This window comes from Zeus faber, assembly GCF_960531495.2.
Source record: "Zeus faber genome assembly, chromosome: 12".
NCBI lineage: Eukaryota > Metazoa > Chordata > Actinopteri > Zeiformes > Zeidae > Zeus > Zeus faber.
Window position 1 is genome coordinate 11,318,554 of NC_137196.1, and position 14,237 is coordinate 11,332,790.

General features: G+C 44.6%; 2 protein-coding genes across 2 annotated transcripts in view; one reads left to right on the forward strand and one right to left on the reverse strand.

Annotated features, from left to right (window-relative positions):
- The window catches only part of camk2n2a (calcium/calmodulin-dependent protein kinase II inhibitor 2a), a 1,510-nt gene extending 361 nt beyond the window's left edge, over positions 1-1,149 (forward strand). Inside the window, exons 1-2 of the mRNA XM_080011196.1 lie at positions 1-57; positions 881-1,149. The exon at positions 1-57 is cut by the window's left edge and continues 361 nt beyond it. Of these exons, the coding sequence (XP_079867322.1) occupies positions 1-57; positions 881-951 (128 nt within the window). The 3' untranslated portion in view covers positions 952-1,149. The remainder of the gene's footprint in view (positions 58-880) is intronic.
- A 9,005-nt stretch (positions 1,150-10,154) lies between these two features.
- Positions 10,155-14,237, reverse strand: part of ece2a (endothelin converting enzyme 2a) — an 85,539-nt gene continuing 81,456 nt past the window's right edge. Inside the window, exon 3 of the mRNA XM_080010797.1 lies at positions 10,155-10,959. Within this exon, the coding sequence (XP_079866923.1) occupies positions 10,669-10,959 (291 nt within the window). The 3' untranslated portion in view covers positions 10,155-10,668. The remainder of the gene's footprint in view (positions 10,960-14,237) is intronic.

The window sequence follows — 14,237 nt, forward strand, 5'->3', positions numbered from 1 at the left end:
CCGCGTCGCAGGCCAAGAGACCCCCGAAGCTGGGGCAGATCGGCCGGGCCAAGAGAGGTAAAAGCACCGCGGTTCCGCATGCACCGCATGGGTCTCCCGGGCACAGTCACGATTACAGAGCAAAACACGTGTTTTAAGATCGGTGCCCCGCAACGCGCAAAGTAATTTCGCACCAAACGTCTGCAATTGTGCGCTTTTACGCATCAAACGTGCAATGCAATCTTTTTGGGGGGCGTAAAAACTCCAAAGCGCGGGGCTATTTTTTGCTTTAAAAGTGGAAATTGGCACGGGTGATGGAGTGCAAATTGCTCACGGAGGACGATATCGTTTGTTTGTTGCACAATACATCAACAAGGCGCCCCCCACCCTCACCCCCCGTGGTGGACGGCGTGAAATTATTTTTTATTATTACATTATTTTTACATGTCTTTAATTAGTGAAAAAATGGGGCGTACGTAACAGCAATCCATATATTTTTAAAATACATATATTTATATATATATATATATAAAAAATATATATTTATATATATATGTATATATATATATTTAAAATTCTAATTCCTCGTTTATGCATCAATTAATTTATGCAGATTTTTAAAAACATTTAAAAATATTTAAAAAAAGCATGTTTTTATAATAGTTTTTTATTTTTATTTGAGTCTCTCCCTTGTTCATTGTTCTATTTCTACGCATTTGTTAAAAACATAGTTTTATTGCTGGAAAATGTAAATGTTTCCATTTTATATATATATATATATATATATATATATATGTGTGTGTGTCTGTGTGTGTGTGTGTGTGTATAGATACACTTGCTGTCTACGGAATGGATGCAATGATGTGAGTGAACGCCTCTTCTCGTCTTTTCTCCCCTGCAGTGGTGATCGAGGATGACCGGATAGACGAGGTGCTGAAGGGGATGACGGACAAGTCGTCAACCGGCGTCTAAACGAGAACGATGCCTTGCAAGACTTTTTATTTTTGATCACCGATTTGAGGCACTTGTCGGCTGTGCATGTTCGAGGATTGTAGGAGACACGATGGCACGGAGCGAAGACAAGGTTGGGATGAGAGGGACGAAGGGTTAGGGAGAAGATGGAGATGGAGGGAGCAAGAGAGGAAGGGGGAGGGTGGGCGAGAGAGAGCGAGAGAAAGAGAGAGAGAGATAGAGAGGAGGGAGGGAGGGGAGAGAGCTATAGAGAGAGAGAGAGAGAGACTCTGGAAAAGACCCAAGGTTTATCATGGGATTGCTGGCAATTCTACAAAACGAATCCAGATTTTAACTCCTACTCGAGATGTTGAGACCCTGAGATGTCTCGCCCTCTGCAGAGTTCCGATGGATGAGACTCGTCATCACTTCACGCGACCATCTCGTTCCAAAAAGCGCTGTAAGCAACAAAACACTGCAAACTGGAGGCTGAAGCTCATCCCCGGCCCTGTTTTAGTAGTTGTACAGTAGGCTGTATAGGTTAAGCGCGCGAGACCTTTCCCCCATGCTTTGCATTGTTGATCCCACCCAGCGACGCTGCATACGAGGGAGCTGTCCTTTCAGCACTGGTCAGATGAGAATGCATTCCTGTTGCTGCTAGAGCTTCTCCAAACAGCCAATCAAACTCAACCAAACTCAAGTCTACTAGATAGAGGAGACCCATTGTATGTAAAACATATTCGAGGATGGTGCAATGTTAATATTTTCTTTATGATAAAGGAGTTTATTTTGGCCCGATGTGTTTGAAAAATACACTTAGCCCACGGATTAGATTAAAAAAAAGGCGACATTTGTATTCTTGCATCGACCCCCAGTGGTGAAGGGTGCAGGTTGGCGCCTCTATGTAGCTGATCTATCCCTGCACATATCTTTATTTTCCACATTTTCAATACTCCAATATCGAAAGAGGCCAGCAGAGATGTGGATTATATAGTAAATGTTTGAAATAGTCATGAAATTGATGGAAAAGATTTTTTCTTTTATTTGGTTAATTTATTTTTAGCAAATTATTCGTGTTTTTTCGTCTTCTATAAATGAATAGTCTCTTTTCTCCATCTATTTGCATGAACTTTCGCTTCGGTGCCAACACAGGTGCCACCACTCTTACCCTGGCACGCTTCTTTTTAAACAAAAATTCATATTTGTATTTTTATATCTAAATATTTGTTATTTAAATAATATGCTAGTCTATCGTCTTACAATTCATCAACAAAAATATTTGTACTTCAGAGCGGATATACAGATTGAGACCAGGCTGCATAATGGAGATTCTAAGAGATTTGTTTGGCTGGTCTCATTCTATATCAAAAGGTCGGATGTTTTTTAAAGACTAACTGAATGTGTCTGGGTTTTTGCACACATCAATGTCAAACTATTATTAAGAAATCGTATACTGTGACTTGAGCTTCGTCGATGAATTTGTTAGAAAATGGCAATTTTAGAGTATATTGCACTGTTTACGAGTATCCTCAAATAACACGTTGTTATTTGACCTATTTTGGACATTACAGTTATGTTTTTTTATTTTGTTTATTTTGTACCATTCTTTTAAAGAAACTGGATATGGTTTGTTGTGCATGAAACCTTAATATTTTCAATACTGAAACATTGTTTTATGAAGCAAAAAAGCAACAAAAATGTCATGACATTCTAAGAATGAGTCATTGTATATTATGATGCCATTTTCACTGTATTTGGTGAATTAATAAATGGTGAAAGGACATGTAAATGTGGTCGTTTGCTAATAATTTTTGTTGTTCGTTGTCCAATAACACAACCCACGAACCATCCATTGAAAGATTTAACCCGGCGAGATAAGCTCAACGTAGCCAAAAGGATTTCTCCACCATTTAAAGAAGTCTAAAGATAAAACTAACATGCGTCACATCACCCTCAGATCACTACCGGGCCTGAACAGAGGCCTGTTCAACCATTTCGCCAACTGAGCAAAGAGCCAGACCAGACCTCCCCGTAGCCAGCACCTTGATGACTGTAACCGCTGATCCTTAATTAAAGAGAGAAAGAAGCAGAGGTCCATCTGTTAAGCCGTTAAACAGCTCTGTGCTGGAGTAGACTAGTCCATCCATTAGACCAGAGACCCCTGAGGATCCATGACTTTCCACGGCATCATCTATCAAAGCCTGGCCCTCGCACCGCTTCCATGCCCATCACACTATCCAGTCCACACCTCACCGCGTGAACATCACCCCTGGTGCGTTGGCCACGGTGACCTCAAATAAAAGCTTTCTTCAATGTTTGCTCACGTTGGAGAACATGACAGCCGTGCGATTAACAACCAACGACACGTTCGCAGCGTGCTTCAACACTGTGCGTTGGTTTTGCCCGCGGTCGGCTGTGCAGTGGATTGAAAACACGACGTGATATTCCATAAAGATTTCCAGAAGGACGCCGGCGGCCATTATACGAGCACCTTCTACTGTAAGTCCCCTTCCTCCGTTCTACACGAGGGGATGAGTGTTTTATTAACCCCGCTCTGCAAACTGCAGCCGTGAAGCGGCGACGTCAAACCTACCGTAAACCATCCCCAACCAGCCCTTCCCCCAGCCCTGCTTTCCGTCACCGGCGTTATCGACCGCCCGGCGCCGTCAAAACCAGACGCGATGAATCCACCACACTCGTATTGATCTCGTCGTTGTTGTTGTGGTTTGTGCGTGTGACGATGTGGCCGTTAAGAGAGGCCATGGGCACTCGCATTACCAGGAGTGATGCACAACCCTCGGTGGCCGGAAGCAAATTGACATATTTGGGCAGATATTACTTTAGCTCGCCGTCCATCCTGCCCTCCCTCGCGTGGGTTAGCAGCCGCGGGCCTGTTGTTTTTTCCGCACAATAACAGGATGCGGCAATCAAATAAGTCCCGCTCCGATCACGATGAGGTATGTTGTTAATATTCAAACTTTAGCAGTGATTCATAACCTTTCTGATATCAAGGGACCTCAATTTGATAGGCAACCGGCCACGGACCTCATTCGATAAGATTCTGCCTCTGAGAAGATTTTGATTGTTGGATATGATTTAGCAGTGAAATGTTAAAGAACTATACTACAGTCAAGGACATATCAAAACAGTCAATATTGCACCTTCTCTAATGGCGCTATGATTAAGCAATGGTGATGTTTAACCATGAATCCCTTCGCTGGGGTCTCCCCCGGAACCTCTTGAGGGATCCCTGGGGAGTTCCCGGACCCCGCGTTGAGAACCGACCAGTTCTCAAGGTTGAGGTCAGAATTCTTCGTAGTTGGTGCGCAGTAGGTTTGGGCCTCGTCTCATCTTTGCCCCGGACGCACGTTCAAAACAAACTTTCAGGAGCCGAGAGGGACAAGTGCACACGTCAACATGCTCTCCCCTCCCTTTTTTTGTCGATTTCTCCCAAATTTGAGAAAATTAACATGTGAACACACCGGAACACAGTTCAACGGACAGCGACCTTTGATCCATGGTTACCCGCCCTCCCCCTCCCTATTCTGAGCGGACAACCATTAATATGGCTGTTACATAAGCTTTGCTGTACAGGGCGATATAATGCCTAATGGCATTATATCGCCCTGGGGGAGCCTGGCATATACTGTAGAATGCAGCACAGTGCAGAGTGGCAGCGTTCCATTTTAATCAAGTCAATTGTATTCATAAAGCACATTTAAAAACAACCAGAGTCGACCCGAGTGCTGTGCAGCATGTGAGTCAAAACAGCAGACAATATAACAGACGGACAATAACACAGAGATCAAAAGATTAAAAGACGCGCATGATACCCCAAGCGATTTAAAAAAACAATTTGAAGGCCGGGGAGAAGAGGTATGTTTTTAGTCTGGATTTCAGTGTGCCCCAAAGAAGGGGCGGAGCTACAGTCACAGGGAAGGGCAGGCGAGTCCACAGCAGAAAAAGCGCAGTCACGCTTTTCCTTCAACCGGGTTCGCGGGACAGTAAAAGCATCTGGTCAGAGGATGTAAGTGACCTAGAAGTGGAACCGAAGAACAGGGGGCCAGATAAGGAAGGTGGTGCGAGTTCATAGAGGGCTTTAAAAACAAATGATAAAACTTTAAAACCAATTCTAAATCTGACTGGGAGCCAGGCCGCTTACGGGTGCCAGTCAGGAGTCTAACGGCGGCATTGTGAACTTGCTGCAGACAGGAGAGCGAGGAGCTAGAAACTCCTGTGTAGGGTGAGTTGCAGTCGTCCAGCGGGGATGAAATGAGAGCATGAATGACTTTCTCTAGATCATGGGCAGAGAGAAAGGATTTTCTCTAACTGAGTTGGAAAAAGCTTCCCTTTACAGAGTTGATCTGCCTGTTGAATTTAAAGGCGGAGTTGGTATTTTACACGTGGATTAGTGAAGGAAGGTAGTGGTCTGAGGGATGTACGGATATCATTAATGTTGTCAGGGGTGTAAAACAGAACCATCTCAGTTTTATTGTCATTAAGCATAAGGAAGGTTTTGGACATCCAGGATTTTATGTCTTCAAGGCAGTCGAACAAGGGTTTCAGGGAGCATTTTCTTTTGGGTTTTAGTGGGAGGTACAGCTGGGTATTGGCAAGATAGAAAGAGATGCCATGTTTCTGGATAATGAAACCCAGGGGGAACATGTACAAGGAAAATAGAATAGGACCTAGAATTGACCCTTGGGGAACCCCGCAGGTGAAGGGGCCAGAAGAGGACGAACAATCATCAATCTGAACGGAAAAAAGTGTATCTGTCTCGTGTGTACAACGTGAAGCAATTTAAGGCTGTTCTCTGAATGCCTACTCAACATTCGAGTAGTGAAATTAAAACATTGTGGTCGAGCATCTCGAGAGCAGTGCGACGGTCCAGCAGTATTAAAATAGCACAGTCCCCAGAATCAACGGTTAAAAGCAAGACATACTATGTAAATTGATGTGCTCTGAACCCAGACTGGAGCACTTCTAGGGTGGCGTTGTCGTCGCGGAAGGATTGTAGTCGGTAAAAGACAACCCTTTCAAGAACTTTTGAAAGGAAAGGTCATTTTAGAAATTGGTCTAAAATTGGTGAGAACTGGGGGGGGTCAAGATTTGACCTTTGGAGGAGAGGTTGAACCACAGCGTATTTAAAATAAGATGGAACACAACGTGGACAAGACAGCTATTGATAACTGACAGAATGCTCGGGCCCAAACTGTCAAAAGCCTCTTTAAGGGGGCGTGAGGGAACGGTGTCAAGGGAGCAGGGTCGTGGGTTTCAAATGGGAAACTATTTCCTGTAAGCAAGGGAGGGGCACAGGCTCACACCGACACAAGACGACAGTAGACACAGGAGAGACAGAAGGATCATTTGTAGAGGGTGAGATGCCTGACCTAAAGTCGGCTTCCTTATCAACAAAAAAATTAAAAAAATCTTTCACAGGTCGTTGGGGACACATCAAGGCTGGCAGTAACCAGAGGATTAAGTACTGCATTTATAGTGTCAAAACAAACTTTTGGTTTGTGACAGTTTTTGGCGATATCAGATAACCAGATAACCAGATAACCAGATAACCAGATAACCTCAATAATGCGGGAGTTAGGAGCAGCTATATCGGAGTTTGATAACCGGCTGCCAGTCAAACTATTAATATAGCGAGAGCAACCACCAGGCGGAGGAGGTTTGAGCGTTTGGCAGGGAAGAGTGGCATCCAACACAATGGGCTCATGATCGGATAAGCAATATATTTATATTAATTCAGCATAATAATTCAACATTACAGACTGGGAAACTGTAGGAAAAAAACAAGATCAAGTGCGTGGCCATGCTGGTGGCGGGGCCACTGACGCTTTGAGAGAGATTAAGCGCGTCAACAAGGTTTTCAAAATCCCTCGCCAAAGGTCGAGTAGGGCAACAAACATGAATATTATAATCACCAAGAGTTAAGATTCTATCCTATTTAGGCATAATCGAGGCCAGCAGATCGGAGAACTCTTGTATAAAGTTCTTGCTTGATTTAGGCATTTCCCATAGTGTATTTCAATACACTATGGGAAAAAGCGCCGGGTTTGACAGTTCAGCTCCAAATATTTGTAGATCCAAACCGGAGGAAGAGGTCGGCGTTCAAAAGATGGCAGTGCGAGTGGCTTTTAAATATAGAAGCCAGACCCCCACCCCGGCCGGCGGTCCTCGGGGAACTGAAACAGTTACAATGTTTGTTGATTTTTGATGTGGTTTGTGCCGGCCTGCGGTGGCAGCGTTGCATCGGCGAAACCGCAGCAAAGCCTGGCCGCCACGCACCGCCACGTGCCGGACCGCCGAGGCGCCGACAACAAGCACCGGGGGTGGGCGCCGCACCTGAGCGTGCACGCCCGACCACCTGGGGGGCCGGACCTGGGCGGCAGCGAGGGAGGCCCGTGACGGGGGAGGAGCCACCAGCCCAAGGCACGAGACGGATGCTCGTCCGCCTGGAGCCCCGCTGGAGAGAGCGCTCCATCCCCACCGCCCAGGGCTAAAAAAAATATAGCTAGTGCTGCTTTAGCAGCACTAGCTATATTAGGTAAACAGCTATAAAAGGTAAACAGGCGGCGACATTGGCCGACGTCAAAGAAGTCGGGATGCCTGCGGCGGTTTTCCATGTACCCGCCGGCACATTTAGATAAAAACAGCGACATTGGGAGGAGGCGGGATTTACTGTACACACGCAATACAGCGTCAGGGTTAACCCCCGACCCCACACGGCCTTATCTAACCAACACTCCCGGCCCAGCACTCAGAGCCAATCAATACAGACAAATGGGAGGCGGGATTGAGTGCACGGAGAGAGAGGAGGAGAAAGGTAGTGAGAACTAGGAGAGAAACGGAGAGCCATTGAGCATGCAGCAGATTGCAGTTGTTGCCCTTGGGTAACTGAGCATGGAGGACAATTAGATACAGCAGAGAACGCTGGCTCTAATCTCTTATCCCCCTCTCCCTCTACACACACACACACACACACACACACACACACACACTATTACCAAATCCTGGTGTCACGGTGACACCTGAAAAACTTATGGGGAAGAGCTCTGAGTAGCAGACGGGGAGCAGTGGTGGAGTAAACAAGGGAGCAGGGTTTTCTGGACATTATATGGGAAAACGATCCCTGCGTCTCCCTCTCCCCCTGCTCTGCCGTTACATAACTAAAGTCTAGTCAAGTTAAATCTCACGGTCGGAGGGCCGCCGCCGCCGCCGCCGCCGCGCATCATCCCGTTCGGACGACGGGAGTTGAAAAGCAAATTTTAAAGAACGGCAGATTTGCGATATAATCCCGACGCTTAAACAGAATTCACGCGACAAGGAGACCAGAGATGGAATACAAAAAGTGACAAAAATAACAATGTTGTATCAGATACTGAGCTGTTGGTTCACAATGGCAGGATCGCTGTAGTTTTGATATTCCCTTCAGGTTCATCTGCATTGTTTTCGAATCACCTTTTATATCAGGGATACATGCACAGTTTTTTTTTTTTGGCTGGCTCTTCAGCGGGACAGCACTGGCCCCCTGCCAAGGCCAGAGCATCTATTGTCAATATTGAGCCCATTGCCACTTAAGAGTTACATAAGCAGCCATCTATCGACTCTGCCAGCCCAAATAAAGTGGGTGCCAGGCTGCTTTTAGACCTTCCCGTTCGGAAGGCCGGGTTATTGGATTTGGGAAAAGCCGCCAGTCTGTAAATTTATGAACAGACGATAAATCATTGATCTGAATGTGATCGCGTCCATAGCTCCTAAGTGAAAACGGTCCATAACGGCTTCACTCTGAGGAATTCACTGCTCTCTCCCACCCAGGGGACGCTGGTGATTAGGGTTTTAATCCATGTCCGTGAAAACACTTTCATCCATGAGGTTGAAAAGCAGAGAAAGAAGTACCTGTGCGACTTGGCCCTCTTCCAGATAAACACTGACCATCTTGCAAATGCTCCTATGTCCCCAAAAGAGACAGGAGAGTGAGCGTTGCCTACTCAATGACACGCCGCTTAATAGTGGCAGAAAACTAAACCTGTCAGTAAGTAATGTGTGGCTTCAGCATGTCTGAGAATTACAACGTTGACATCATAGCTCTGACTGGACTCATTAATAGTCTTACCAATGGTCCACCAGGATCAACTGAAAGATCTAGAGGAGCTCAGCCTGAGCCCATCACTCTGTGATACATCATGTGAATATTTGGTCAATGTGACATTAAGTACCCACATGCATATTTCACAAGCGCAGAGGCTACATTTTTTTTTTTTATTCCAAATTGTTTATTTCATTTAAAGTACAATGCATTCAACTACGGACTGTCCTCATTGCGACCAACGATGTGTCCAAGTCACACCATCATAAAAAGTATTGAAAGAGGAGCTATCTGAGAGCTCACCCCCAGTCTTAAAAATAGACAGTAATTAGATCTCAGTGGAGAATTAAAAATAAATGATTTCTCCTTTATTAATGTGCCCCGCCCCCCACCCCCCTCCAGTCACTAGCCTTCCTGTCTGCCTGCCTGCTCCGCGCCTCGCTCTGGTCTAAATTTAAGCTGTGCAGGAACAAAGACTTAATTTGTTTCTTTTATAAATAACATGGGGATGCTTGTTGTATGTCATTATGCTTGTGCAATGTGCACACACACAGAGGCCATGTGTGTTTGACAGGTGCATTGAAGGCAGCGCATCTTTGACGATGGACCAAGCATTTGTCTCCTCACAAAAGCATAATTTAGTTGCACATAGATAGCCGGTGTATATTGCACCGGTTCTGTCATTTTGCTATATGATTTTTTTTTTTAAGTAGATAGAGATGCTTTTCCCAAACATCAAGCGACAAAGTATGAACAAGGTTAGGATCTCATGTTTAGACTGAAAAGCTATGGTCTTCATCCATGTTTTCAGAGTCATTTCCAAGTGATCAGACCAGATATTCTATTTGATATTCTGGTACTGTGGGGGGTTGTTTTATTAACATGTTGGCTGGTTGAAGCGCTGATATGCATTTGTCCCGACACATGCCTTCTAGTGCAGCCTCCATTACCTCACACCTCCCCAACAAAAGCACGCGTCCCTACTCACTTCAGGGACCTTCGTCCTCCATATCTCTTCGGCACAAAGGGTCACGCAAAATGGCATCCATATTCACTATCCCTCAAAAGCGACAAGGAAACGGCCACCTGAAATCATGTGTTACATCCGGGAGAAGAAATACTGTGTCAAGCTTTTATTTCAAGTTCAAGAGATTATTTGTCAAATACATATACATACAGTCATACATATAGCTCAGATTCTGTCATTTGTATCGAAGACATCGTATTAGGTGTCCTGGAAGGCCACACAGAGCATTTCTAGCATGTTAAAAGACTTGAACGCCGATGCCCCATGCACAGGCTGGTGTAACAACGCTGCAAACAACATCAACAGGCTGGTAACGTACTGTAGAGTTCCGGACGACTGGTCAACTCTTCTTACCCCACGTTTAAGGCAACTGGAATAGTTTTATGCCCTATGACTAACAAAAAGATAGAAATCACCTAAAATATATAATTCATGGGAGGAGAAAAGGGTGTTGTGGATATTATGACAAATAGTTAATTACGTTGATTAGAACACCCATAACAGTCAGAAGTTCAGAAAACCGTAACCAAATCCCAGGCCCAGCCTCATTAACCACGCCATAAATAAGTCCTATATTTTTCATTTAAAATGATTTTGATTTGGACATATTGTTCTAGAGGTCAATGTGGTTCAGGAAGTCTTCGGTGTCCGCTACTAGCGTCGGTTTGATCGCAGTGCTGGACACTTGGGCCTCCTCCAGGAGCCCGCCCTCCAGAGCTGCATCTTCAGGGTCGAGCTCCTCACCCTTGGTCAGCACGTACAGGAAGTAATGGAAGCCCCCTCCGTAACTCTGGTGACGGACGGACCAGCCGTACTCGCGGCGGGCGTAGAGGCGCTTCCTGAAGTGGGGCTGGGCGAAGGTGACGGAGAAGAATCGCCCGCCAGGCTTCAATACCCGACTCGCCTGTCAGCGGAGGGACAATGGACGGGTGAAAGAAATACAAAAGAAATACATTAGGAGGCAGAAGGAGAGGAAAAAACAAACAGAGAGCTAGAACTCTGTAAATGACACCATCAGCACCACGAGAACTAACCGCCACCACCAAGAAAAAACATGCAAGCATTATTATCATTGGGTTCATAGAAAAAGCTTTCCAACAGAAAGCATGACCTGTAAAATAAAAGAACAATAAAGAGAGACAGAAAAATCACTGGAAAATACTCAAATAGTTGTGTTGCTTCTTCGAATGTTCAGTATTTGGACAATTTCATGCAGACATTTCCAGAGCAGCAGCATCCTAGAACCACTAAAGTTATTTTACCATTTGAGACTGTTCTAATTGAGTATTCAATCTAATACACAATCACACAAGCTTTTTGTTTGATTCAGTACTCAGCTCAGCTAGCACAGCATTTCTCTCAGCCACAATAGATATTTAGCGGTATATAATATATTTTTAGCCCGCAATTTCTTACCATGCAGTTGCCAAGCTTTATGAGATCACATGTCGTGGGAGCACATACCACACAACATTCAGATTCGAATGAATAATTGCTGCTGCTCTGGGTGCATTAAGATTCCACCTTATTAAAGCTTCATGCGAGATGCGCGGATTCGGCTGATAAGAGGGAATTCAGCTGCAGCATCCGTAGACATGCATGCATGCCAGACTGATCATGAAGCAGCGTGCAGCGGAGGCTTTGATAGGAGTTGATTTGTTGGGAGGAGTGCATGCAGCCGCACAATATTTGCAGTATAATGAGCAGAGGGCGACAAGCTTGTTCTAAAACTGCAATACCAAGTAATTGGGTTCAATTTTGGCTCGCGGTACAATCTTATCTCAAGTGTTTCAGGATATGTTTATAATCCAAACAATGATTTTAAAGTATTTATTTAATTCAGGATCATTATAAAATGTGCAAACTGTAAATATTTCGGTCAAGAGATGCTGATAAATAAAGAGCATTTAGTACCACAAAGGAAAGGTAAATACCTCAACAAAACCTCAAACGCTACAGGCCACTGAGTAGTGGAAATGAACGCTGGGAGAGGATCATTCGCCGACCAGGCTGGGATCACGTGCGAGTGTACTAGCCAGTACGCCAGAGCGGCAGAGCCCCCTCTGTGCTCTCCCAGAGTTTTTGGAGAGAGTGCTCTGAGACTCTAGCGGCACGTGTTCCCCGCACCCTCCCACATGATATATCTCCACCAGCGATGAATTATTTAACCTCCACTGTGACAGGGAAGAGGAGGAGGAAGCAGGGGGGGGGGGGGGTCACTGTAAATGGAGTAAATGGAGTAGCATAGAAGCAGAAACGATGGGAGAGGGACGACATGGCGGCCCGGGTCAGCGAGGGTGTCGCTTAAAGTTTGGCCGAGGGCTAAAAAGTGTCGGAGCAACGTATGATAAAAAAATAAAATAAAATAAATAATAATTAAAAAAAAATGTTGCCTCTAACGACACACTCAAATTCACAACTCATAACTAAACAGCTATGTGAGAGATTCAACCACGAACCGAATACAAAGGAAAAAAGGTGTAATAAATATGTCCAAAATGACTTCCTTCCTATACTAGAAATTAGAGGCCTCACAGAGAACCTGCCTTCAAACTCAAGGCTACAGTTTTACTTTATATATGTGAGAGTTTCCGCCTGCCGCACGCCGACCGAGTGGAGTTTTCAGGGCCCTCCGACACAGAGACACAGACGATGGGGTTGAAATCCCACCTGTTTTGCTGTAGAGAGTGGGCTCGGTGGAACAAGCCCGGAGCAGATTGACAGCATGGCATGACGAGGGCTCCTCTCCTGTGTGTGTGGTGGGGTGGTGGGTGGGGGTGCCCGATTGTGGGGTGGGGGGTGGAGGTGCCCGATTGCTGTTCCAGTTTTCCTGGACTTAATTAACAATGTTTTGTCGATACATGTTGTGGTCGGATGTCTCGATGTGTATGTTTTATCACGTACATGTTGTTTGGTTCTATTTTTATTTGTCTCACCCGTGGTTCTTCTCTCCCCTCTTGGAGCAGTGATTAGTGAAAGACCAAAACATGGTCAGATAGTTCTCCAAAGAGGGACGTCGGTGGCGGCTCTGCGAAAACAAACTCTCGGCTCTTGTCATCCCACAGGTCGTCCGCGGGACAGAGTTATTGCAGCAGTTTGTGATGATTTAAGAATTAATAATGAGTGGCATTGCAGGTTGAGAAGTTGAACTCCACTTGCAGACTAACTCTGTCCTAGATGCAATAGCATACAAATACTCTGTGTTGTATGCCCAGCAGGCTGACGGCACAGGTTAAAGAAAAAAAAAAAGAAGCAAAACACTGATAGGTTGAGGTGCCACAGAACACAGTGACACACATATATATATATATATATATATATATATATATATATACTGTATATAGTACTTGAAAGTCACAATGAAGCCTGATATAAAGTAAATTCTACGTGCTATTTCTTGATTCACTTATGCTATTGGCCGGTTTTGTTTGCATGCACTTGAGTATCGTTCAAAGGATCTTGCGTTGACACTAATTATAATGTTAATTACTCTCTTAAGTTTCATGTCTCCCAATCCCCAGTCAATTCCCCAAAACTCAACGCTGAATCCAAGTCCAATCAACCCAACTACAGTATCAGTCCAAGTCCAATCCCAAATTGTCTTGGTCGATACTCATGTTATTGTTCCGAAGTGATGAACAAGAAACAAAAAGAAACAAAACTGCACCGCTACTACATGTAAAGAATCATTTGCTTTCATTTCATTTCATCTCCCCACTATTAACATTCTTATAACATACCATAAGTAAATTTTGGTACTTATGACTAACTGTATGTAATAGTTGAATATCTATGAAAAATATTTTTTTACTCATTAGGGGTCCCCGATTGATATTGTTCCTGGAATAGTCCGTGAATTTTGAAATCTAAAACTATCTGCAACACAACATCGGCAGAAGCTACGAACATGGCTGACATGTTGTTTGAACCGGTGTGTGTCACAAACACCTCATGGTTGAAGTTTCATTCAAATCGATCCACATAAGGAGCGGAAACGAGTGAAACACCTACCGGTACTATCGCAAAACTAGCGGTTTGCGTATATACAGTATTCATGTACTTTCTTACTTGGTAGATGTCAGTAGATCTGTTTCGGTTGATATTTTATCTCCGTGGTCCCCATTCATTTTGCCGGATTCATGAAAAATACGAAAAACGGTAGTCATGGAAACGTAACTTATT